At 40.7% G+C, this 25,241-nt stretch overlaps 1 protein-coding gene across 5 annotated transcripts in view; it reads right to left on the bottom strand.

Moving 5' to 3' along the window:
• FAM114A1 (family with sequence similarity 114 member A1) overlaps positions 1-21,421 on the bottom strand; it is a 44,819-nt gene extending 23,398 nt beyond the window's left edge. For 2 of the 5 annotated variants that reach the window (XM_089525099.1, XM_089525097.1), the window contains exons 1-4: positions 13,323-13,410; positions 9,966-10,055; positions 1,626-1,736; positions 1,372-1,481 (exon numbers count right to left, since the gene is read on the bottom strand). In XM_089525099.1, coding sequence (XP_089381225.1) covers positions 1,372-1,481; positions 1,626-1,736; positions 9,966-10,023 — 279 coding nt within the window. In that variant the 5' untranslated portion in view covers positions 10,024-10,055; positions 13,323-13,410. Of the gene's footprint in view, positions 1-1,371; positions 1,482-1,625; positions 1,737-4,932; positions 5,130-9,232; positions 9,234-9,965; positions 10,056-13,322; positions 13,646-21,378 lie in introns of those variants that run through there. The other 3 variants (XM_089525101.1, XM_089525098.1, XM_089525100.1) reach the window with 3 other exon arrangements.
• Positions 21,422-25,241: the final 3,820 nt, after the last annotated feature.

Genomic DNA, 25,241 nt, shown 5'->3' with positions numbered 1-25,241 from the left:
AATAATTTCATGGTTGGGGGTCACCACAACATAAGGAACTGTATTAAAGGGTCGCGGCATTAGGAAGGTTGGGAACCAAAACATGGTGTTTTTGTTATTTGCAGTTTTTCCACATTCACAGGGGTCCTGTGCCCCTAACCTCAGTGAATGTGGAGGGATGAGTGTATTTTGTATTAGGGCAGTGATTTTTCAACCTGGGCTCCCTTGGATTTCTTATAGTAAGAAGATCATTAATGGAAGATAATCTTCTGAGAGAAGGTTTATGACTATCCCCTCCAAAGCACAAGGGAGTGATGGTTATTTTCTAGGGTACCAGCATAGTTTCCATGAGGCACCCATCAGCCTCATGGGAGACCTGGTAGAATTCAAAGACACAGCTGTGTTAGTCTAGATTAGTGTGCAAAGGGTCACTGTTACCACCTTTGAGACTGAGAGAAAGAAAGAAGTTGGTAGCATAAGCTTCCACAGACTTCAGTCTACTTCCTCAGGTTCATCAGACCTGGTCAACACTTCTTTGTGAACTGAAGTTACACAAAGTGTTCAACAGATACTAAAGGAATTTCTTAGGGGAAACATTTGGAACTAAATATATACTTTTGTATTTCCTTCTTAAATGATACTTAGTGGAATCACAGCAGATTGCAAACAACAACAACAAAACACACACACACACAAAAAGCAAGTAAATAGACCAAAAGATTGCATGGGATTTATGCAGATGGGTCTGTGGATGCCCTTTTTGATCTTATAGTTTAGTGGCAGTTCACCCCAAGAACATGAACTGATCACACACACACACCATTTGTTGAGGAGAAGCCTATAGGCAAAGCTGAGATTCTGTGCAATAATCTGTTTCAATGCCCTAAAGCCCTGGACATGGTTACTCTACAGTCACCATGCAGTACATATGAAAATGTTACACAAGCATCTGAATTATTCAGATTTTGACAGCTTGACTTCCTGTCAACATTTTATGGGAGTTTATGAATTACTGTGTGAGCCTGAAGCATTTAAATACATTGTCTATTGCAACAAAGCTGTAGCATCTGCTACTTTGGATGATAAGCTGAGGCCCAGCTGCTTTCAGTTTTTGATATGAGACTCCAAAGCTCTCTACAAGGCAAGTGGAGATAGTTTGCTGTGTCCTGCAAGGCAAAAAGGACTTCTCCCCACATCAGAGATAATCCTTTTAAGTATATTTTTTAAAAAAATGACTGCATTACTATTTCCCATTAGTAGATAAAGCTTTTCACTTTCCAACTGTGTTTTTGTTTCTTTTTTGTTTTTTATTTCTTTTATATGCATCTGTTTTCCTTGTTTTTTTCTGGTCTACTCTTCCACCATGCTCTTTTTGTCACTAGAATTGCTTACCGTATTGTGTACAGCACTAGTGATGGTTGAAAACATCCCACGGGAGCCAGAAGGAGATGAAGGTAAAGGCACATCTTCTTGGGAGCTTTCTTGTAGAGGCTCTTCCATGTCTTAAAGGAAAAAAGAAGCCAAAAATCCCAGATGCCACTAATGTCAGAATGTATTCACAAATTTAATATTTGCATTGACATGAGACTAGGCATTTCATTTTCCTATTGACAAGAGATTTTGAAAGACAATGCCTCACTTAGCACCTGTGACAAGGTTTTCTGTTCCCTTGGGATGTGCATCTTCGGATGACCCAGAGGAAGGAACATGAATTCTGAGAGTGGCTGCTTTTTCTTTAACTGCAGTTAATCCTTGACCTGTAGTAAAACAAATATAGTTTAAATACAACAGTTCTGCATACATTTGCTACTAAATTAAAAACACCAAGAGAAACACATTGATAATACAGTTGACCCTCTGTATCCACAGATTCTTCATTGACAGAGTCAACCATCCACAGCTTGAAAATACTTCCTCCCCCCAAAAAAATTCCCAAAAGCAAACCTTGATTTTCCCATTTTATAAAAAGAGCATCATTTTACTATGTCATTGTATATAATGGGACTTGAGCATCCACAGATTCTGGTATCCACAGGGGGTCCTGGAACCAAACCTCAGAGAATACCATGGACCCACTGTACTGGCTCATTACTGGGCCAGTATTATCAGTGGAAAAATTGTCAGGAGCTTTTCGTTTTCTTTCAGCTTCATCATGCTTCCTACCTGCACAATGGTAATAACACTGACTTAGTTGGTTATAAAAATTTATCCCAATGGAAGTGAAGTGCTTTGAATATTTAAACATACAATACAAATATTAATTATGATGATTATATTAATAATATAAATTAAATAAATAATCAATAATGTGATGAAACATTATAAATGGTTTTTATATAAATCGATGGTACAGTTATCTTTTTGAAGCCATTGCAGAAAGATTGTGACCTAAAATTAACTTATCACACATCAACATTAACCAAACGTATTGAAATATGTTTTAATTCAGAAACCAAACATAGATCTCTATCCACCTCTACTCCATTCAGTAAGATTATGCATTTTCATTTTCAAATTTATCATTAAGGGCATTTTACACATTTGTTTTGATTACTTACTGGTAATACAGAATTATTTCTGTTCACCCAGGTTTATCTATACAGTAGGCCCTCCAGACTCATGGGCTTAGGATCTGACAATTCAATCAACTATGGGTCATCATACCCCATATTATTAAATGGCAGATATGCTGAAGTGTGTGCATGCTCATGTTGGCATCATTTAATAATATGGGCTATGTTCATCCATTTGGGGGGGGGGGGTATCTGTGCGGGGTCTCAAAACCAAACTCCCTCTCAAATCTGTATCTAGAATAACATAAATCAGCAATAAGCTCTTTGCAAGCAACTCAATGTACTTATTAGGAACAAAACAGAATAAATATACTTAAGATTGACTTGAACATTGTTCTGCCCAAGTGAAGAGAGTTATTTTAAAGTTTGGTTGTTTCATTCCCTTTACTGTTATCAGAAAAATATTGTTAATTTAGTGCAGTTTATAAATAAAAAAATAAATAAGTATTTTATGAGAAACTGCCACTGGGGTAAAATAGATTGTTATTAGTTTGGAGCAAACTGTTTGTATTTTTATGCTTCAGTGATATCCAATTACAACAAGATGCAATAAAGGGCAGGGAATATGGATGAAAAGAGAAGTTCTCATAATGCTTCAAGGTTTTGTGATCACTAGCTGAAATTTTCCTGAAATACCCTATGAGCTGAATAATAAGTAGCCACTGAAGACTGTAATACCACATAAGATACTGCATGGCTGTGGCAATACATGGTTGAGAAAGCACAGGCAAGGACAAAAACATATAAGAAGGGAAGAATCACAAAAGCAGTTTTAAAAATGTGGGCTTACTCTTCTGACTGCTTGAAACAAAGATGTTCTCATTCTATCTCTGACTACATGCTGGGCAAAACAGGATAGCATTTTGCTGTACCAGAAGAAGCGGATTACATTGGTATTATGTCACTTCTGTACTGGCCGTTATATATCATTAACAGAACCACTACATCAGCGGAAATGAGGTGGATTGGGAACTCAGCTCTCAGATATTAGGCTTATTTAGGGTTGGTCCTACTTCGAATCAAAGCAAAGGGGGTATCATATGTAAAAAAAGGGGGAAAAAAGAAAAAGAAAACACAAAAACAAAAACTTGAATTGGTTTCAACAGAGAATCCCAGATAAAAATTCCTTCTTCAAACTATGGCAGAAAATAAAAGTAGCACCAGGAATAAATAAATAGCATGGATACACAGAGAGATCCATCATGGTATAGTGGTTTGAGCATCAGATTATTGATTCTGGAGATCAAGACTGGATTCCCCATTTGGCCATGGAAACCCACTGGGTGGGTGATCTTGGGTGAGACACACACTCTCAGCTCCAGAAAACCCCATGATAACCCCATGAAAACCCCATGCCTTAGGATTGGCCATATGTCAGAAATGTCTTAAAGGCATACAATAGCAAACAACATGGGTACATAAAATGGTTTAAGAGTTTTGCTGCATAGCAGGGATTTTTAAGAATGGCTATTGGATGTATTTTGGCTGTCAGAACTTTTAAATCTCATTCTGATGGGAGCCTTGGAATTAGCGGCTATCAGTGCCATTTGCTGTCCTAAAGAGTGAGCCCTGGTGGATCTAACCAGGATGTCTGACCATTTCTATTTCTCTTACCTATATAGCTTTCATTTGCACTATAGCTTCCTTTAGCTGACAAGATATCTATGTTGTAATCCTTGCCTCTCTTGTATTTTGTGTATATTTTTTAAAAAATGGCACCACCTAATGCACAATGTATTACTATTTCTGAGGAGCAGCTTTATCCATCCAGGTTATCTTTTCCTGCATACATGGAAATTCAGAATCATGGAAGATGACAATCTGGATTGGGTGGACACTGTGCTGGGTCTAGATTAAGTTATCTGCACAGTTGCCATTTAAATCAATGGGATTTAATGGCTGTAATCTCACATGTCTCAGCATAGTTTAGCAGTTCTGTATGTGAAACTATGCTATGCTGAGCCATTTACCACCTCTGGACCTACCACTGCTGAAGACCCTAGCCAGTCATGGGCATTCAATGAAATAGCTTATGAAATACTGCCTTCTTTTCAATGTTGGAGTGAGAGTAGTATTCAGCTATGTTCTTGTAGCCAGACATATGATTACATCATCTGCTGAAGTCCACTGGGACCCTCCAGAGTTGTCAGTGGCTGATATAATCATTTTGCATCAGGCTACATGAAATAGCTTTTAAATAGCTTTTGTGGGATGTGGTGGCTTAGTGGTTTAAGATGCCAATTCTAACAATCAAAAGGTTAGAAGGTCAGTAGTTCTAAGCCCAGGGACCATTGATGGAGTAAGCTCCTGTCACTACTCCCAGCTTCTGCCAATTTAGCTGTTCAAAAGCATGTCAAAGTGCAAGTAGATAAATAGGTACCACTTTGGTGGGAAGGTAGCAGCATTCTGAGTGCCAGAAGCTTCTGTGATCCCAGTGCTCTCTCCCAGGCATGAAAGGTTGTTGGAGGGGAGTTTCAGTGGCTTTCCAGTAGGTCTTGGGGGAGGGCTTTAGTTACTGTGGAAGAAGGAAGGGTTATACCAATCTCCACAGAAGCCAAAAATAGACATATACAAGCATAGGGTAAACTTGCGCCTGTGTATGCTATTAAGAGGATGCCAGCTGGTGATTAACATTTTTGGCAGTTGACAAAATTTGCTGGCAGTTTATCTCAGTTATTTGGGGGAAATATGCTGTTTCCCCCCCAGAGCTCTTGGACTGAATTCAAAGTCTGTACCTCTCTTCTAAATCACAAGTGTTCATAAACAGATTCTTCTCACTTTTTCCTATTTGGAGAGGTGTACAACACAGAGTTGTCCCCTCTCACCTTTGATATTGAATTTATGCTAGGAACATGTACTGTCTTTTATCTTGCTTCACGGTTTTCCAAATGAACAGGCTGAATATAGGATACTCCTGTATTTGAATGACCTGTAGCTGTTTAGCAAGAGACTTGAATTTTTCATACTAGAACTCATAAAACTAATGAATACTTTGGGGACACTTTCTGGTTTTCAGTTAGCCTAATTCCAGTGTTATGCCTGTAGGTGCTATTAAGTCATCCAGTTTATCCGCTAGCTGGCAATTTTGCTGGGGACCAGCTGTTATTATGTATCTTGTTGTATTGCTCCCCAGATATATTTGGAAACGATCAAATTAAACTTGAAGCATATTGTTGGCAGAAATATTTCTCGATAGAGGCAGACATCAGTTAGAAATCTGAGGTAAAGTCATCGTATCCAAGATTAATCATTTGCCACAAAGTCTTTATGGCACTCTTTTATTTACTACTTCAAGGCCTTTTCAATACTGTAAGACTATATTTAGAAAATATGGGAAGGCAGTGACATCACAAGGGGGTGTGTGGTGGTATGACTGCACAAGGTGACACTCCAGAGGGGGATGTTACCTGGTGAGGTAGTATGCCCTGGGGGGAGTGGGCAGATGCTTTCTGGGACCCACGCAGCCATGGCCACATGGGACTCAAAAGTCCGGGGTGGGTGGGTTGAGAGGTGGCTGCCTTCTGGGTCCTGTGCATCCATGCCCATGTGTGACTCAGAAGGCAGGGGGTTGCTAAGAGGGCTGAGCACACCCCTCACCTCGCTGCCACATCATCATTCTATGTGCCACGGCAGCAAAGTGGGGGAGTGCTCTTTTGGTCCTGTCCCCAGAAGCCCCATCTCCCCACACCAGGTAACACCCCATACAGGGATGCTACTGTGGGAAGGGGGACTTCCCCGCTTTGCTTTTTGTTGAAAATTTTGTTTGTCAATTCTTGTAGATGGATTCAGTTTTATAGAATTGCCATCATACAGTATAACATTTTTGCTCACATACAAAAAATGACAAGCCTATCTTTCAGACAACATTCATTCCTAGGTGATTTAGTAGTCAACCTATCTGGGACTGTTCTTATGGTAGACGGCACTAAAATGTTTGCATATACAAAAGAAAGGTGTGCCTCTACCTGCAATTTCAGTGGCTGGGAAGTAAAGCATATTTGTTGTTGTTGTTTGTCATCAAATCAACTTCAATGTATGGCAACCCTATGAATGAGAAACCGCTAAGAGCCCCAGTAATCAATTCCTGTCAAGTCCTGCAAACTCAGGGTAGCCATGGCTTTCTTAACTTAATCAGTCCACCTACAAGGTGGCATTCCTCTTTTGCATTCTTCTTTTGCACTAATCCAGAGTTTAAAAAAGAGAGACCATCTTTTATATGATATTTGGGTTGAATGTTGCATTAACACATTATTAGTCTAGCTGATGGGTTCAAATAGATTTTTTTTACTAATATTAAATATTATTTATCTGTTTGCACTTAATGCTTGTATTTACAATTACTAAGATAATTTAGTGTGTGATTTTGGGCCAAGAGAACTGAGAATTTTGACAGTTCTTATATTGTAAAAGAGTTCAATCAGATCTTTAGAAAAAATTAAACTGACAATAATTGTTTCTAAACATTAGCTTGAATGTAGTAAACCTGGAATTCAACTTCTGAGTTGAAAAAGGAACTAGAATCCACCATATAGCATAATAAATGGAAAGCTCCCCTTTTCTCTGTATGTAATCTTTCCCTAGATTTAAAAGTGGAATTGAGACAACAAAACCTAATGTTTTAGGTATATTATTGGAGCATTTTGGACATAATCTAAGACACCAAAGTGCCTTGTTAGGACACAGCTAACAACCCTAAGTCAGTTGTTGCCATGCGATGCTGTTGTGTCCTGTAGTGGCTTCTTCTTGGTTGGAAAGTATGCTTCATTTTAATTTTGTTATAGAAACAAACATTTGATGATTGCCAATGTTGACCCACAGCTAATGTCCATTCACATACTGTGAGATCTTAACAAAAGGACAGTACAAATAGATTCTCTCACTCCGAAAGCTTGCAAAGACACTTAATTGTTGGAAAGAACTACCCTGAGTGGTGTGAAGAATATTGAGTGTTGCTATTTCGAAGTACAGGTGGCCCTCCGTATCTGTGGGGGATTGATTCTAGGATTCCCTGTGGATATCAAATTCCACAGATCAAGTCCCTTATATAAAACAGTGTAGTATTTGCAAAACACAACACACATCTTCTCGTATATTTTAAATATTTTAAATCATCTCTAGATTACTTTTAATATCTAATATAACGCAAATACTATGTAAATAGTTGTTATATGTACTGTATTATTTAGCAAACTAATGAGATGCGAAGCTGGTGAGAGACTCCCCCCATGAAATGTGGTGAGATGCAGTTTCGTGTTGAACACTATGCTAGGATTTAGAAGTTATCTTGAAAATGCTCTGGATCTTCTACAAATTTTTTCTTTATCACCTCAGTGTTTACTTCTTCCTCTAGGCTTTTCAAATAGCATTTTGGGCTTTAAAGTATGTCAAATGAATTCCTGTAAATTCAGTTATGGATTGCATTGACCTGATATCTGTGTTTCATTAAATCACAGTTAATTCTGTATTGCCAGCTAATTCATTCATATTTCCCATTGCTTCCCAATATTGTTGAATATCCTTTCAAATGATAATAAAACAGGTTTGGGGACTCATGTGTTTGGGAGTGTGTGGGTTACAGAGCCTTCCTAGTTCTGTTGATGGGAGTGGTTCCATTAACAGATGCTCCTTATTGAACCCTGGACTTAGAGACACATACTGATATAATCCCGGAAGTCTTGCACAAGACACCAGAGCATAAAACCCATTCCGCCTCCCCTCCCCACATAAAAACAAGATGCTATAAAACATTGCTTCTTCACCCCACCCTCAAGGTAATTTTCTTCCCACAAGACTTTCCAGAAATATTGGGTTCTCTAAAAAAAATCCCATGAATATCTTCAATTACCAGAAAGTTTATATGCACATAGTTTAGCTTATGTGTCATTTTCCTAATGTCTCATATTTCTAAAAGCATGTATCTCATTTGGTTAAATAATATCTTAGGAAAACCTGCTTGTTTTTTCAGTGAGAAAGATTAATCTGTTTAATGTGCATAATAAAGACAGTTAAACAAAAAAAGATAACTGGGAGAAAATAAACTGCTGCTTAAACACATTGCTAATGAAACTATCACATATGCATTTTAGTTTTATATTTATGACATTAAATCTTTTCTTTTTAAGGCTATATTCTCTAAATTTTAATTGCTGAACACAGCTGCAAATCATCACATGAAGTTTTGACAAATGAAGCAAGAAACTGCCAACATTTGCATGTGAGTAACAATGTTGTGATAATGTTGTAGCACTGCTGTGATAATATTGTAATGTGAACAAGTAGCAATGTTGCAGTAATGTGATTACTAAATTAAAAGACTAAGGACATCATGGCAGTAACTGTTGTATAAGGAGGTGCAAATCGCACTAAATGTTTGCAAAAGAAGTATACAGGCAGGCTTCTGCTACTGCTTACTATATGACTGTAGTAATTTAAGCATTTTTCATTTTTATACAAATGTTGCACTGGGCACATTATATTGCTTAGTACAGCAGCAGCCTGTGTCCTTCTTTGAATATGTTTACCACATTTTTACAACTCTTTATACTAAGTATAGGTTGAAGTGAAGCTCTAGTGCCAGTTCTGTCTGCTTGGAGGAGCCAGGTGGCTCTGATGACAGTTAGGCAGTGAATCCACCCCAATTGCAGTCAGAATGTCAAAGGAGCTATCCAAAGGGGCTGAACCCTATCCCTCAAATAAGTTTAACACTTTGGCCATTTTGCTCATTTAAACTTTAAAGATTTGTGCAGAAAGAAAGGAGAGTCAGTATGGTCTAGTGGTCTGAGTGTTGGACTGTGACTCTGGAGACCTGAATTCAAATCCTCATCACTCAGCCATGAAAACCCACTGGTGCCCGAAACAGATGGGCCACATTGGGGCCGTGGCATTTACACGCCACGAATGCAGCCGGAAGCCACTATGAGTGCAGCCCAACTTGGAAGAACCACATCAAAAGGGAGCAGGAAAAACACTCCTTTTCTGCAGCTGGTTTAGGATCGTGGTGGCAGCCCAGATCAGGACCGGGTGTATGTGGTCCTACAGCGATCAGGGTAGAAGCAGCTTCTGTCCACTCCTTTTGCCCTGTGTGGTTGAGGCCTGAGTGACCTAGGGCAAGTCATGCTTCTGATAAATTTGCCAAAGCTGGAAATGATTTCAAGGCACACAGCAACAATAGAAGAAAAAGCAGTAGTGGGAGAGGCTGGGGTTTAACAGGAAACAAGCTGGCAAAGGAAAGGTTAATCAGTTTTCCAAACCAGTGTTAAAGCTTGTCTGTAAAAGAAATGGTAGACTTCTATTATAGGAACTTCTAGTGTGAAAACAGTCAGCCCCTAAGGGTTATTCATACCTTGAAGAAATCAAAGTTAATATACTGCATTTTATTTTTTGCTATCTACAGTCACTGTTTGGATACTTAACAACTGTGGCAGATGCTGTTGAAAACAGGGACTTGCCCCAGGATCCCCATGTTGTCCATCCACTTCCTTTAGGTCCTGACTCTGTTCTCTGCTGGAAAAAGAGACACTATTGATCAGCTATTTTGTATTTTTCAAATAATGCTATGGACATCTGTTGAAACAGAACAATTTAAAATAATTGTACTTTAAGAGATGTATAGAGATGGGTGGTGGCCCCACACTTGTCTCAGAAATTAGCTCTGTTATTTCTGAAGATGTTGGGGTGGGGGGAATACCTTCCTTGCTGACATTTGCAAAAAAAGAAATTGTTGCCTAAAACACACCCTATTATTTTCTTTACTTACCAGTCTGGTGGGAGAGGACAGCAGCAGTCGGAACACTGGTGTTACATAGGGAAAAGGAGATCTCACTCCTCTGCAGCATGCCAGGAAGAACAGCACAGCCAGCCCTAGGAATTGTAGTCTTTTCAAGGACCGGACTATTGTGCCACCATACATTTCCTCCTGGCACATTCTGGAACAATATGCCAGGGCAACAGAAAGAGGACAATACAAGGTACAGATTTTCCTTCTCTCTGTTCACCCCATACCATTGCTGTTTCGGCTGCTAGACTAGCAGGTTGAAAAGGAAGAATACACTTATGGTCTGGAGGACTTGCAGGAAGGATATAGCGGGGAGGCTGATCAGGAAGTTGACAGAAGCTAGCTATACCGAATGGAGGTTAGTTGGAATGATAATCTAACACACCAGGAGGGCAGCAAGTTGGGGGAGGCTCTATCATGCCAAAACACTCAATAAGTTAATGTAAGATGATGAGACGGATACTCTTATTTATCAGGAAGAAGTGCTGCCCAGAACACCTCCTGGAATCTTTTGCAATACACAGGATGAACTGGGCAGACATACCAACACAGACAGAGAGGGTACCCAGAAACTTTGAAATCTGCTAGAATAGATAGTTGGAGACTAAAAATTCAGTTGCCTTTAAAAGACTTTCATCCACTTGTCAGTTTTTATAACTTCAGTTTTAATAGGGGCTGGTAATTTTGGCTTGAAAATAGTCTGATTTATTGGTTATTTATGTGCATGGTTCTCTTCACCCACTGCCAGATGGAGGAAATAAATGGTCTCCTCTTGAAGCCTTTGCTTATATCCCTTTCCCTTTGAAATCAATCAGTCTTCTTTTCAGCTTGCATTCTAAAATGAAAAATTAGCTGGATGTAGTCTGATTGAAAATTGATTAAATTCTGCTGACCAGAAAAAAGTGCCTACTGCTGCTATAGTTCTATTATGTATGGTAGGCACAAGTAATAATTATATCAAGCTGTCAGTCCTATGCTTCCACCTCTTGGCCAAACTCTTTACTTTTCATGAAATTCTAACATTAAACCCATATACATGAAAGCTATTATTTTTCACTTTGGGGCCACTCTTAGCTCCCAGTTCAAGATGGATTCCTTGTCTCTAGTTTAGGAGCTATGTGAAGAAGCTCAGAAAAGTTAACTTTTTTTTACTGCAGCTTCCCCAGCTGGGGATCCTAGGTTTTGTAGTCCAAAAAGTAAATTTTCCAAGCTCTGGTTATGTGCACATAGGAAGAACAGAGCTTGAGTATGAGATGGGGAGATAGAGCCTGGGAGGATATGGATATGCATAGGCCCATATGGGAGAATATGCTCCTTCATTTAGTATGGGCCTAAACTGTATATGGCTTTATAGATCACAACCAGTGCTTGTTCATTGTGTATTTTATTCCCAAACATTTTTATTCAAAAAAACTGAAGGCATACAATAACCCACACTTAGAAGAATGCAATGACATTATGAAAACACATATTATAGAGGGGAAAAACAAAGTTTGTTGTTTCTACTGGAACTTATTTTTATATGACTTCATGCCACCCTGGCTAAAAGATGGCAATGCACATTCTTCTAATGCATTAATGTGAACTTTTCTTCTCTGAATGCAGATATATGGGGGCAGGGTGACTTTAGATAAGGCTTTTGTTTTGCAACGGTTCTACCACATTCAGCGAACTGTACTAGGCATTCAGATGAAGTCACCTTCTTCCTGTATCCCTTCTCCTATATCCTTTCATCATTTTTGCTACTACTTTGTTAAGGAAAGCCCTTTGGTTTCTTTTGCCTGACAGTGTTAGAAGATGGCTATCTAGAAGTTCTGTCTAGAAGACAGAAACAAAAAATCAGCCAGCGAAAAGCTGATGAAGTTATGTATTTTTCAGTTACATGTACAAAGGTACAAAGGCAAACCACTTTTGAACAAATCTTGACAAGAAAACCGTGTGATAGGGTTGCCTTAGGGTTGCTGTAAGTCAGAAGCAACTTGAAGGCACACAGCAACAGGAATACCTTATCTTTCCTCCCATAAACTCAAGATGGCATATATGGATCTTCTTTTTCTCCCCACTTTAGCCTCACAGTAGTCCTTTCAAGTCTAATGACACTCAGGCTGCATTGACATTGCAGAAATAATCCAGTCTGATGCCACCTTAACTTTCAATACTAAGGAATTCTGGGAATTGTAGTTTTTTGTGGCACCAGAGCTTAAAGTAGTGTCATATTGGATTATTTGTGCAGTGCGGATATAGCCTCAGTGAATGCCATGGCTCAATGGGAACTACATCCTGGATCTCCCAAGTCCTTGTCCAACAATCTACTTAAGTCCTGGTCCAACAACCTATCCACTACCTTCTACTGGATGAGTCTACCCTGGCAGTTCACTCATGTCCAACCACTTTCAGGTTAAAAAGACAGATAAAAGAATTAAAAGATGAATGGTGAGACCAACAGATAAAAAGATGAGAAGACAAAGCTCTCCTGACTATAGAAAAAAAAAATAACTGGGGTGAACAAAGCAGAAAGAAGCCAGCCCAAGGGGTCAAACCTGATCAAGTACTAACAGATCTATACACAAAGAGTGGCACATTTATATTACAATTTAGATCAATAGACTATGCAACAGAAATGCCCTATTGGGCCAGAATAACCACTCTATCTCACTGGCTCTCACATGTGACAACACGGTTCACATGCACATTCACATATAGCCATTTCACATGCACATGTTTTATGAACAAGGGTGGATTAAAGAGAGCTTGGGTACTTTAAAGGTGAAACAATACCTTACAACAAGTAAGGTATTGTTTCACCTTTGGCTATGACTATTAATGAAAATAGCAACCCTGTGTAAAGTTCTCCCCTTCTCCTCAGTAGTGTGCGTGTCCAATTTGTATATGCATGCAGGAACCCTTAGAAATGTGCAGAACAATTCTAACTGGGACATACCTCGAGTGTCACATACAAACAAAATGAATTATCAACAGATAAAAGTATTTCTTACTGGATCACTTTCTTCATTTGGCTCCTCAGATCCAGGTTCTGATTCAAGGTTCACAGATTCGCCGAGTTCAGGAAGAACATGCTCAGCTGCATCTCCACTGGAAGGTTCCTCATTTGAAAGATTCCCTACAGTTATCAGGTTCTCTTCCTGTTCATCTTTGGCTTTGGAAATTTGTCTCTCATCATCTGGTGATGGCACTAGTTCTGTTGTTGCACTGTGCATCCCTCTGTCAGAAGCTGAAATATTACCACCAGGTTCCAATAATTCTTCATTTTTCTCTTGAATTAACACATCACCTGTGCCGCCTGACATTTTAAAAAATTCTACAGAAAAGAAATTAATAGAATTATAGCAGGCTATCTGAATAAAATAAAAGGAAGTTCCCCTGCTTAGTGTGCCTCTTTTAATATGGGACAATAGAGAACATTTCAAAATTATGCAGGCTATGTTTGGAAGACTGTTATCTTGGCATATTAAGCTGAGATAAGCACCAAACCTATTGCTTGCACATAACACACCCCTACCCTCCCTTCACCACGTTTTAAAAAATGAAACCAAGAAGTCTCTAAATATAATTTTCTGTTTTGTCTAAACCGAGAAAATATGGTCATTAACTTTGGAACAAGCCAAGATATTAACCCAACTTCAGACTGTGGCTTGCTGTTACTTTTCTGAAGCTGGTTATTCCAGTTTCATAGTTAAAACAAAATCAGTAATTATAATTAATTACAGTCTTCCTTGTTTAATCATAGCAAAGAAAGGAGAGGACAGGCTCACTATGCAAGCATATTACTGTATATTTGTCTGAACTAGGTCTCAGACTTGTGTTGTTGTTACTGTTGTTGTGTATCTTCAAATCATTTTTGACCTTGGGCAAGCCACATTCTCTCAGCCTGAGAGGATGGCAATGGCAACCCCCTTGAAGAAACTTGCCAAGAAAACCCCATGATCGGTTCACTTTAGGGTCGCCATAAGTGGGCAATGACTTGAAGGCACACAGCAACAAAACTGTGTCCAACTGAAAAGAAGTGGGTGGCATCCTACCTCACTTTGAACAGGTCCCAGACCTTTTAATGGTATGGTCCTGCTTTCATCAAACAAATTAACTACACATTGACAGTGGCTCATCATTCATGTAAATAATGCACACAATGATGATGACTGGGCTAATCAGTAGAATTATACGGGAAAAAGAAATGCTGTAAACTAAAATGCTGTAAACTATAAAAAGAATTTATATCTGGGGTTAAGGATGAAATGTAGCCTGAGGCCATATGGACTGTTTTTGTAGTTCTTGCCAAGCTACACTGCCCCTTTTCTGGCCAAAAATAAAGGGGTAGTGGTTCAGAAATGACCTCTTCTGGAAAACCCCAAGGATAACAATTCACCTTTTGCAGGGCTTTGTACAATAGTTTGTTTTGTTTTTTAAAATACTCATTTAATTCCCCCCTCCAATATCAATTTTTCAAAACCAGAAACAGACCTCTGTGTTTTGCTTTGGGCTTGGGGGATTTTTAATAGTCCCTATATCCCCCAGAGGATCTCAGAAGCAGAAAATTTGCTGCCAGACCCACCAGATTTGCTAGCAAATCAGATTTGGGGGCAACTGAGTGATTAATAGACGCAGAGGAATGCAGTAAAAATATCTTTAGTGGCTTTTCTCAATTTACTAAGCTCTTAAGAAGACCACTGTGGATCAGACCAACTATAGGACTATATGTTGCACCTGTTTTCTATACACTGAACCTACTATAAACTGAGAAAGCACTATCATAAAGATATTACGCAGAGTAGCTAGACTGACTGTGGCTTAGCCAAATAAATTATGTCTGAAATGTTGAATTCTGAAGTTGACAATTTTTTTTACATCTCCCCCCCCCCCCTCCCCCTGACTTGTTTACCAGCGTAGGGGCCAACAATTCTGCTTATCAGCATGACCTGTTGCAAGGTCAGCTCAGAAATAAATGAAATACAACAAAAATGACATGAATTTTATCTTATCATGAAATGGACTCTGATCCACAAAGATTTATGCCATAGTAAATGTGTTTGTGTTTAATGCGCTACAAGATGTTGCTTTCATTGCAATTGACTTAACACCTCTGGGCTACCCCATCATGTCATAGCAATGGCATCACTAGGGTTGGTGTCACCCCAGCACAGTAACTCATGCTGTCACCCCCAGGCTGCCTGGCACTCCCCATAGCCACCACTACCCGTCAGTCAGGCCATCTCTGCCGTGGTGGAGGAAGGCTGTTCCTGTCACCTGACAGCCCCTTTTAGGTCTGGTGGGGTTGCTGGATAACTGGGAATGGGAAGCAACTCTTTCCTGCCTAGACAGCAGTCCCACCAGACCCAGAAGGCAGCCCCTTCTGATTAGTGGGTGCTGCCTGACAGCCATTTCCAAATCTGGTAGGTCTGCTAGAAGAGCTACCATGAGACCATCCCTAAACTGTGATGCTTTCAGTTTAATTCACTCAAACTCTGGCCACATGCTATATTAACTTGAACACCATCCTCCTGAATGCATATTTGTTATTCAGATGGATATTCTGTGGGCCAGAAATGAATATAGACACAGCTAGATAGGGTTGCATGGTTGTCTTATCCTGGAGCTGGAAACAGAGCTAGGATACATACCATACAAGGTGTCACCTCTATGCACTTACTTGGGATCAGTTGTGCAACTGTAGCCTTCCCAATGTTAGTAGAATACAGCTCCCATCAGCACTAGTCAGCATAGCTAATGGTGAGGAAAACATGGGAGTTGAAGCCCAACAACTTCTGGAGGAGTGCGTAGAAATATCATTTTTTAAAAATTGGAATTCCTAAAATCCTCCAGCCACTGTCCCCAAAGTCCAAAAAGGCATGTTTCTAAGTTGTAATCTGGTGTCCCTTAATTGCCTAACCCTGTTCTAGATAGGTGTGGTTTAATATTTACAACTGTAAGACTATCAAACTGGCTACTCTTAGGCACCATAAAATTAGTCACAATTGAATATGCACTTGTGCAACATAAAACTGGTTAGTGATAGTTAGTTAGCTGGAAGACCTGGAAGGCAGACCCTTCTCACCAGTAGCCGCTGGTGGGGGTGAGCTTCTGCCACTGCCTGGCAGCCTTTTCTCCACCTGGCCAGCAGCCCTGCCAGTCCAGAAGGAGGTGCCATGTGGCAGAAGCACTCCATCCCTACTAAAACCTGCAGCTGATGTCTGGCTGGCAGAGTAGGTGGCTGGGGTGTGTGTCTGGGATGGATGAGAGTAACTGCCTCACCTGGTTGCCACCCAGTACCGTATGCAATCCCCCATGACACCCCTGTGTCATAGCATAAATTGTAACATAAGAAACCAGATTTATAGGTATTCAGTTGCATGTAGCTGCCTACCAAGGATCAAACTAGACAGGAAAGAGATATTCACATTTGCATCTACCTTGTTCACATAAAAGAGCCACATACAAAGAAACTCAGCCAGAGAGAAATACTTTGTGTATATATACTCATGCATAAGTCTAGAAATTTTAGTCAAAAATATTGACCCCCAAAAACCTGAGTTGACTTATCTACGGGCTAATGTACGTACTGGACTTTAACTTTTATTTTTTTAAAAAGGAACCATCTCCTGGTGAAAGTCAAATCTAGAGTGTAATTTGTCCTGGAAACACTGCTAATTCTCTACTCTCCCATCCATCCAGCCTTTACTGTGAACACAGTTATGCCTGCCCAAATTTTGTAACTTCTTTTGGATTGTTTTCCTTTACTTTATCCATTTAGATTCTTTGTTACATACATGTCTCTAAATTTTACCGTTATCCATGCCATGGGTCATATAAAAATTCATAATTTTGGTCCCAAAACCTGCCCTTGACTTATACATGAAGTCAACTTATAGTCAAGTATATACATTTTACATTAAAAGGTACATATACGTAAATATCAGCGAAACTCTCTCTCTTGCCTCCTGTAGTTCCTTAAGCCCAGAGCCTGAAAAAGACTTATTGTCAGAATCCCAGTGGCCATACTGGCTGAAAATCTTTGGAAGCTAGAAAAACAAAATACTTTGCCCAGGTCCTATCATTGCCCAGGGGCCTGAATAGCTCTAACACACATTGTAGGTGACCTCATTCTGGAGGAAAAGTACTCAAGCAACATAGTGATGTAAAGTAAAGCCTGTGAGAAGACTGTGGGGCTGTACAGACTGGCAAGGAATGCTGGTGTCAGGGTGGAGTGGGCATGTGGCGACCACTGCCTGCCCGAACCAACTCCATCCCCAAAGCAGCGTCATGATCTTTCTGCGGTGCAGCATTTACACACACTGCACTAAAGAAATGCGGAAGAACTGTGGTGGCGGTGGCAAAGGCAGCTTTTTTCCGCCCCCCAAAGGAGCAGCATTTTGCCACTTCTTTTGGGGCTGGAAAAACAATGGATCGGGGCCACAGCGAGCAAAGGGGCAGCGCAGAGCCAATTTTTTTTAGGACAATCTGTTTTTGGCCATAGTTGAGCTTCCCCATCTACATATCTCTGCAAATCAGGATACCCCAAAATTATGTGCAAAAGATTTAGCCAGGTAAATAAACAAACAAAAAAACAAAAAGACTATTCCAAATATGTCTGGCTCAGTCCTTATTTTTCTTTTATGCTTTGATAAACTGCAAAGATAGCCATTAAATATTTAAAAGGCACTGTCCCGTTATTCTATCTTTTTTCTGATTACTTGGAATTTTTGGTAAGAGAGAAGTAGCTGGATAGGGGAACTTATAAAAAATTATTCTTATTATTTAAGATTTTATAGTATGTAACAGTTACAGATAATATAATATTGAAAATTCTCCCACAACTCCAAAAGTGGTATTTAAAGTGTCGTGCAAGTAACACAATTCATATTGTGAATGAAGGAGTGGGGATTTTGTGAATGAGGCTGGGTGACAACACAACCAAATCTGTGGCTGGAAGCACCTATAATTAACAAGAGTGTGTTCCTTGTATTATACTGACATCTGCTGACTGGTAACTTTGCATGCAATGAGCTTCAAACATATGTATTCTGTGAAAATTAAAGCCAATCCACACATTATACAAATCAAATGTGTGTGTTAAAAGCACATAAACTGACTGGACAGTGGTCAAAGACCAGTCATAACACTTTGAGTCCCCTACACACAGGATGTCCCACAGCAGATGACTCCCAAAGTACAGTTAAGAGTATAATCCTATACAATGGGCCCTTGGTATCCACTGGGGTCTGGTTCCAGGATCCACCATGGATACCAAAATCCATAGATGCTCAAGTTCCATTAAATACAATGGCACAGTAGAATTGTGTCTTTTATATAAAATAGAAAATCAAAGTTTGCTATTTGGAATTTATACTTTTTGGACTATTTTCAAGCTGTGGATGCTTGAATCCATGAATAAAAAATGGGTGGATAAGGAGGGCCAAGTGTATATCCCTTCTCAGAAGTAAATACAGGTTGAGTCTCCCTTAGGTTGCATCTAAACTGCAGAAATAATCCAGTTTGACACCACTTTAACTGCCATGGCTGGATCTATGGAATTCTGAGATTTGTGGTTTGTAGTGATACCAGAGTTCTCTGACAGAGAGATTAAATATCTCACAAAACTACAAATTCCAGAATTCCATTACATTGAGCCATGGCAGCAAAAAGTGGTGTCAAACAAGATTATTTCTGTACTGTAAAGGCAGCCTTATCCAAAATGCTTGGGATAAGAAGTGTTTTGGATGTTGATTTTGGATTTGTTCAGAGTTTGGAATATTTGCATATACTGTATATATAATGAGATACCTTGGAGATGGCACCCAAGTCTAAGCATGAAATCAATTTATGTTTCCTATATACTGTACCTTATAAACATAGCCTGAAGGTAATTTTATACACAGTATTTTAAAAATAATTTTGTGCATGCCATCCCTGCGGGCAACTTTGGATTTTAGAGTATTTTGGATATCAGAATTCTGGATAAAGGAAATGTAACCTGTATTCCTGAACTCAGTGGGGGATTTGCTCCCAGCTGCCTAAGTACAGGTTTGCAACCTGAGACTTCTGTCTCTCTGCTTCTCCTTTTAGCATGAGCATCCCACTTATCCTGGGAGGTACCATCTTAAGCAGTGGTTAGGATCTCAGAAACCTTCTAGAGATTATCTTTCTTCACAAATCCATTTGTAAATGATTTTTGCATACTGCAAGCACCAAGACAAAGAGCTCCTAACTTTATCCTATTGGACATTTCTTCAGCAAATGGACGCACAAAGCCATCATGGTCTCTTTCATTCACCAGAATTAGGTATGGAAACCCACTGGGGGTAACCCTGGCCAAGTCACACTCTCTCAGCCTCGGAGGATGGGAATGGCAAACCACCTCTGATGAAACTCGCCAACAAAACCCTGTGATAGGCTTGCCATAGGCTGGAAATGACTTGAATGCACAAAACAACAGCAACAACAACAACGTGTCATATACAACATAGACACTATGTGTCAAAACACACTGCAGAAATAATCGAGTTTGAGACTGCTTTAACTGCCCTGGCTCAATGTTATGCAATTCTATGAATTGTAGTCTTGTGAGATAGTTAACCTTTACTGACAGAGAGCTCTAATGCCATAATAAACTACAATTCCCAAGATTCCCTACCATTGAGCCAGGCCACTTAAAGCAATGCTATACAGTTCTGTGAACTGTAGTTCTGTGAGACATTTAGCCTTCGGTGTGACAGAGCTCTGGTGCCACAACAAACTACACTTTCGAAAATTGCATAGCATTGAGCAGTTAAAGCAATGCTATGCAGTTCTGGGAACTGTAGTTTTGTTAGACAATTCACCTTCTCCATGAGAGAGCTCAGGTGCCACAACAAATTACAATTCCCAGGACTCCCTAGCACTGAGCCAGGGCAGTCAAAGCAATGCTATGCAGTTCTGGGAACTGTAGTTTTGTGAGAAAGTTGTTCTTCTTGGTGAAAGAGCTCTAGTGCCACAGCAAACTACAGATCCCAGGATTACCTAGCACTGAGCCAGGGTGGGTAAAGGGATGCTATGCAGTTCTGGAAACTGTAGTTTTGTGAGACAGTTAACCTCTTCTGTGAGGGAGCTCTGGTGCTACAACAAACTACAATTTCCAAAATTGCATAGCATTGAGCCAGGACAGTTAAAGCAATGCTATGCAATTCTAGAACCTGCAGCTCTGCGAGGCATTTAGCCTTCTGTGTGAGAGAGCTCTGGTGCCACAACAAACTACAATTCCCAAAATTGCATAGCATTGAGCCAGGACAGTTAGAACAATGCTATGCAAATCTGGGAACTGTAGTTTTGTGAGACAGTTAACCTTCTCTATGAGAGAGCTCTGGTGCTACAACAAACTACAGATCCCAGGACTTCCTAGCACTGAGCCAGGGCTATTAAAGCAATGCTGTGCAATTCTGGGAACTGTAGCTTTGTGAGATATTTAACCTTGACTATCAGAGAGCTCTGTTGCCACAACAGGAGCCAGGGGCAGTTAAAGCAATGCTATAAAGTTCTGGGAACTGTAGTTTTGTGAGATAAGTAACCTTTTCTGTGAGAGAGCTCTGGTGCCACAACAAACTACAGTTCACAAAGTTGCATAGCACTGAGCCCGGAGGGGGGGGGGGGCAGTTAAAGGGTCTCAAACTGGATTATTTCTCCAGTGTGTTTTGGACCTATCTGCAGAAACAACCCATTCTGAGACCTCTTTGGATTGCCCTGGCTCAATGCTGTGCAATTATGGGAACTGTAGCTTTGTGAGACATTTCAGCCTCCTCTGGTGCACAACAATCCCCAGGAGGACTCCCTAGCACTGAGCCAGGGCAGTTAAAGCGCTCTCAGACTGGATTATTTCTGCATGGACCTATGTAGACAAATGAGTCTGACTCCATCCCTGGCTCTCTTTTAATGCATAAAAACCCCATTAAGAAAGAGAAACAAAACTTCCCATCAGTGTCCCTTAAGAGGAGTTTTAAGGCCTCCCTCTCTGGAGTGTGGCTATTAAGAAGGGAGAGGAGAAGCCATGCCTTTTCTGCCCCTTACCACCGACAAGCTGGTGATTCCTGGCCGCCCTGGAGCTCCTCTTTCCGGGCCTGGCCACGTCGGCAGAGGGGGCAGTGGGCCTAGGCTTGAGGGCGGGAAGGAAAGGACTAGGCCCCGCCAGGAGGCTGAGTCTTCTCCCTTTGGGCCAGGCCCTCCTCCCTTCAGCTCAAAACCAGGCTAAAATTCAGATTTATTTTTGCAAACTGAGTTATATTTTATTTATAACACCTTTTCCCCTCTTCCTTTTGCAGAGGTTAGGTTTTTAACTTTTGTTGTTGTTTCTCACTGCAAAGGAGGACAAGGCACTGCAAGATGGAGGCCATGCCAGAAAAATGGAGGACATGATGACCCAAAACAAAAAATAAAACACACACATGAAACACACTCATATAAATGTACATGCATGCTTCTTAGTCATGCTCAATGTAGGAGACGTTTTGAAACTCCTCCTGGAGAGGAGACTGAAATGTAGGACATGTCCTCCTGGAAAAAAGGAGGATGCCTGGTCACCCTGGGAGGGAATAATAGAGAGAAGGCAAGGAAGAAGAGCAATGTAGGACATGTCCTGGAAAAGGAGGATGCCTGCTCACCCTGGGAGGGAATAGAGAGAAGGCAAGGAAGAAGAGCAATGTAGGACATGTCCTGGAAAAGGAGGATGCCTGCTCATCCTGGGAGGGAATAGAGAGAAGGCAAGGAAGAAGAGCAATGTAGGACATGTCCTGGAAAAGGAGGATGCCTGCTCACCCTGGGAGAGAATAATAGAGAGAAGGCAAGGAAAGCAGTGTTGCCAAATTCGGAATCCGGGGAATTTAATTAATTTCTTTCCGGAGATTTTGACTGAATAATGATAATAATAAATATTGGGGAATTCCAGGGATATTGGATTTTGGTAAAACATTCCAGGGAATATCTTGGAGGCTTCTTGGCAACACTGAACAAGAGGCACCCCCCCCCCCTTTGCCACTGGGATTGCTCTGCTACCTTTCTTCACCTGCTTCTCAGGCTATAACTTATTAGCTTTGGTTTTATGGGGGGGGGGGTTCTGTTGCAGAGTTGGCCCCATGCTTTTTGCTGCTCGACGCCAGGAGTTCCTTCGCCCATTGAAATTAAGGCACATTATGCCCCAAGGCAACCATGTTATTTTGGCACATGCCAGGCAGGTAATCTGTCAAGGCGTGGTGTTTCCTATTTCCTGGCAGGGCACAGTAGACAGCCATGTATGTGAAGTCCAAGGCTTTCATGGCTGGCATCCATAGTTTTTTGTGGGTTTTTCGGGCTATGAGGCCACGCTCAAGAAGAGTTTCTTCCTGACGTTTTGCCAGCATCTGTGGCTGGCATCTTCAGAGAATGCTTGCCTGGAAAGGAGTTGTGTATATATATGTATATTGTGTGACCTGGAAAGGCAGGAGTGATTTGCATGTGGATTGTTCTGTTGCTAATGGCAGGCCTCAGGATGGGAGGGTCTGCAAAAGAGGAAAAAACTCTTCTAGAACATGGCCACATAGCCTGAAAAACCCACAAAAAACTATAATAATAATAATAATAATAATTTGTTTTATTTATATACCACTATTCCAAAGATCATAGCGGTGAACAGCAAGTAAGCTAATTAGCAAGTAAGCTAATTTGCCCCCAACAGTCTGGGTACTCATTTTAGCGACCTCGGAAGGATGCAAGCCTGAGTTGAGCTTGGGCCCTTTTGCTGGTCTTGAACTCGCAACCTTGTGGTTTCGAGTGAATGGCTGCAGTATAGGCATTTAATCACTGTGCCACCAGGGCTCCATGCATGCATGCTATAGTTTCACCACAATGGGCCTAGAATATGACCTGGTAAACTGGGAGGAATTAATTGCCCCCAACTTGGCAGAAGCAGTTATTACATGGAATATTGCTCAAATAAGGTACAGAATTTTGTTTAATTCTTCCCTCCCTCAGGTCTTTTGTGACAGTTTCATCACAATCAGATGAGGCTAGGAAAGAAGTTGAGAAAGTCCTCTTATGCAAGCAGATGCCCATTTTCATAGTACGGGTTACAACCATTTAAGGTATAGAAGTTCTTTCAGAAATCAAATGGTTACAACATAAAAAGACTGAATGATGCCACTTCTTGCCAACCTAAAATTTACTTAGCCTTCAGTCAAAAGTTCACTAGATTGAAGATGTTTTCAAATAACTATAATAAAATAGTTTCACTCAAGATATATTTAGGTCCAAAACACTGAAGAAATCATTCAGTTTGAGACGGCTCCAACTGTCCTTGCTCAATGCTAGAGAATTCTGCATTGAGCCAAGGCAGTTTTGTGAGACATTTAGCCTTCTCTGTCAGAGAGCTCTTGAGCCACAATAAACTACAATTCCCTGAGTTCCCTAGCATTGAGCTGGGACAAAGTGGTCTCAAACTGGATTATTTCTGCAGTGTGTTTTGGACTTTAATTCATGGGATGGGGGATTAGAAAGACATGAACCTTCTTGATTACACCATACATGACTTGGTATCTGACTGAAGCTCTATGAAGCTGTTTATTAGCAAGACTATTTTACAACTGTGCAAAGCTTCTTGCAACTGCGAAAAGGTTCATGCAAATTATGAAACACTGGCATATCTGTAAGCAATAGGCAAGGCTAAGGTACAGTATATGTATACATCTAAATAAATTGGCATGGCCTATCCATTAACAGTTACCTACAAAACAAGACGTAATTCATTCAAATGCCATTCTTTTATGACATGAGACTGAATGGGAATATTATCATATGATGCACTGAACTTACCCATGTAGATAGGAGTCCCACAGGTAGACTGGAACATGCTTTCACTGCCTCCCATCTTTTGTACAGCTAAACCAAAATCAGTCACCTTTATGTTTAATTTTATAGCCATGTATGTTTTTATTGTCTGCATTCAAGTCATTTTTTACCTATGGCAATCCTAAGGGAGTGCTATCATGGGGTTGTGTTGTCAAGAATTCTATAGAGGGGCTTTGCCTTTGCTTTCCTCTGAGGCTGAGAGAGTGTGACTTGCCCAAGGCTGTCCACTGGATTTCCATTGCCAAGGGAGGATTCAAACCCAAGCCTCTAGAGCTTGGGTTTCAACATCCGAACCATTGCACCAGCTCTGGCTCTCAACTATGTACGTGTGTGTGTGTGTGTTGTTGTTGTTGTTGTTGTTGTTGTTAATTGCCCTGGACTAATGGCAACCCTACGGATGAGACATCTCCAACTCCTCCTATCCTCCACTGCAGGAGTAGGCAACCTACGGCCCGCGGGCCGGATGCAGCCCGGCAAGGCCTTGGGACCGGCCCCAGCCCGGTCCTGCCGCCGATTGCCACCGGAGCCTTTGGCCTCTTGCGTGAAGGCGTGGGGCCTTTGGCCTATCAGGAGGAGGTGGGCAAGGGGGGCAAGCGGTGGGCAAGGGGGGGCAGGTGGCGGGCAAGGGGGGCAATTGTCTATAGAAGCCTCAGAAACATGCATTTATATTAACATTTTTTAAAAATCTGCAAATTTTTTCACGTGTCCTCCATTTGAAAATTTTGTCCTGGTTTATTTATTTATTTATTTAAACAATTATTTAATTATATATATATATTTTGGCTTTGGCCCCCCAGTTGTCTGAGGGACAGCAACCTGGCCCCCGGCTCAAAAAGTTTGCCTACCCCTGCTCCACTGCTTTGCTTAGGTCCTGTAGATTCAGGCCTGTGGCTTCCCTGACTGGCATTGTGTTCTTTCTCTCTTTCTACTTCCCTCCACCTTCTCCTGCATTATTGTCTTTTCTAATGATTCATGCCTTCTCATGATGCTGCCAAAGTACAACAGCTTCAGTTTGATCAACTTGGCGTCCAGGGAAATGTCTATCTTTATCTGCT

The sequence above is a fragment of the Sceloporus occidentalis genome, unplaced genomic scaffold, assembly GCF_023333645.1.
Source record: "Sceloporus occidentalis isolate IW3139 unplaced genomic scaffold, rSceOcc1.0.p SCAF_5, whole genome shotgun sequence".
Lineage (NCBI taxonomy): Eukaryota > Metazoa > Chordata > Lepidosauria > Squamata > Phrynosomatidae > Sceloporus > Sceloporus occidentalis.
This window is presented reverse-complemented; position numbering and strand designations above follow the sequence as displayed.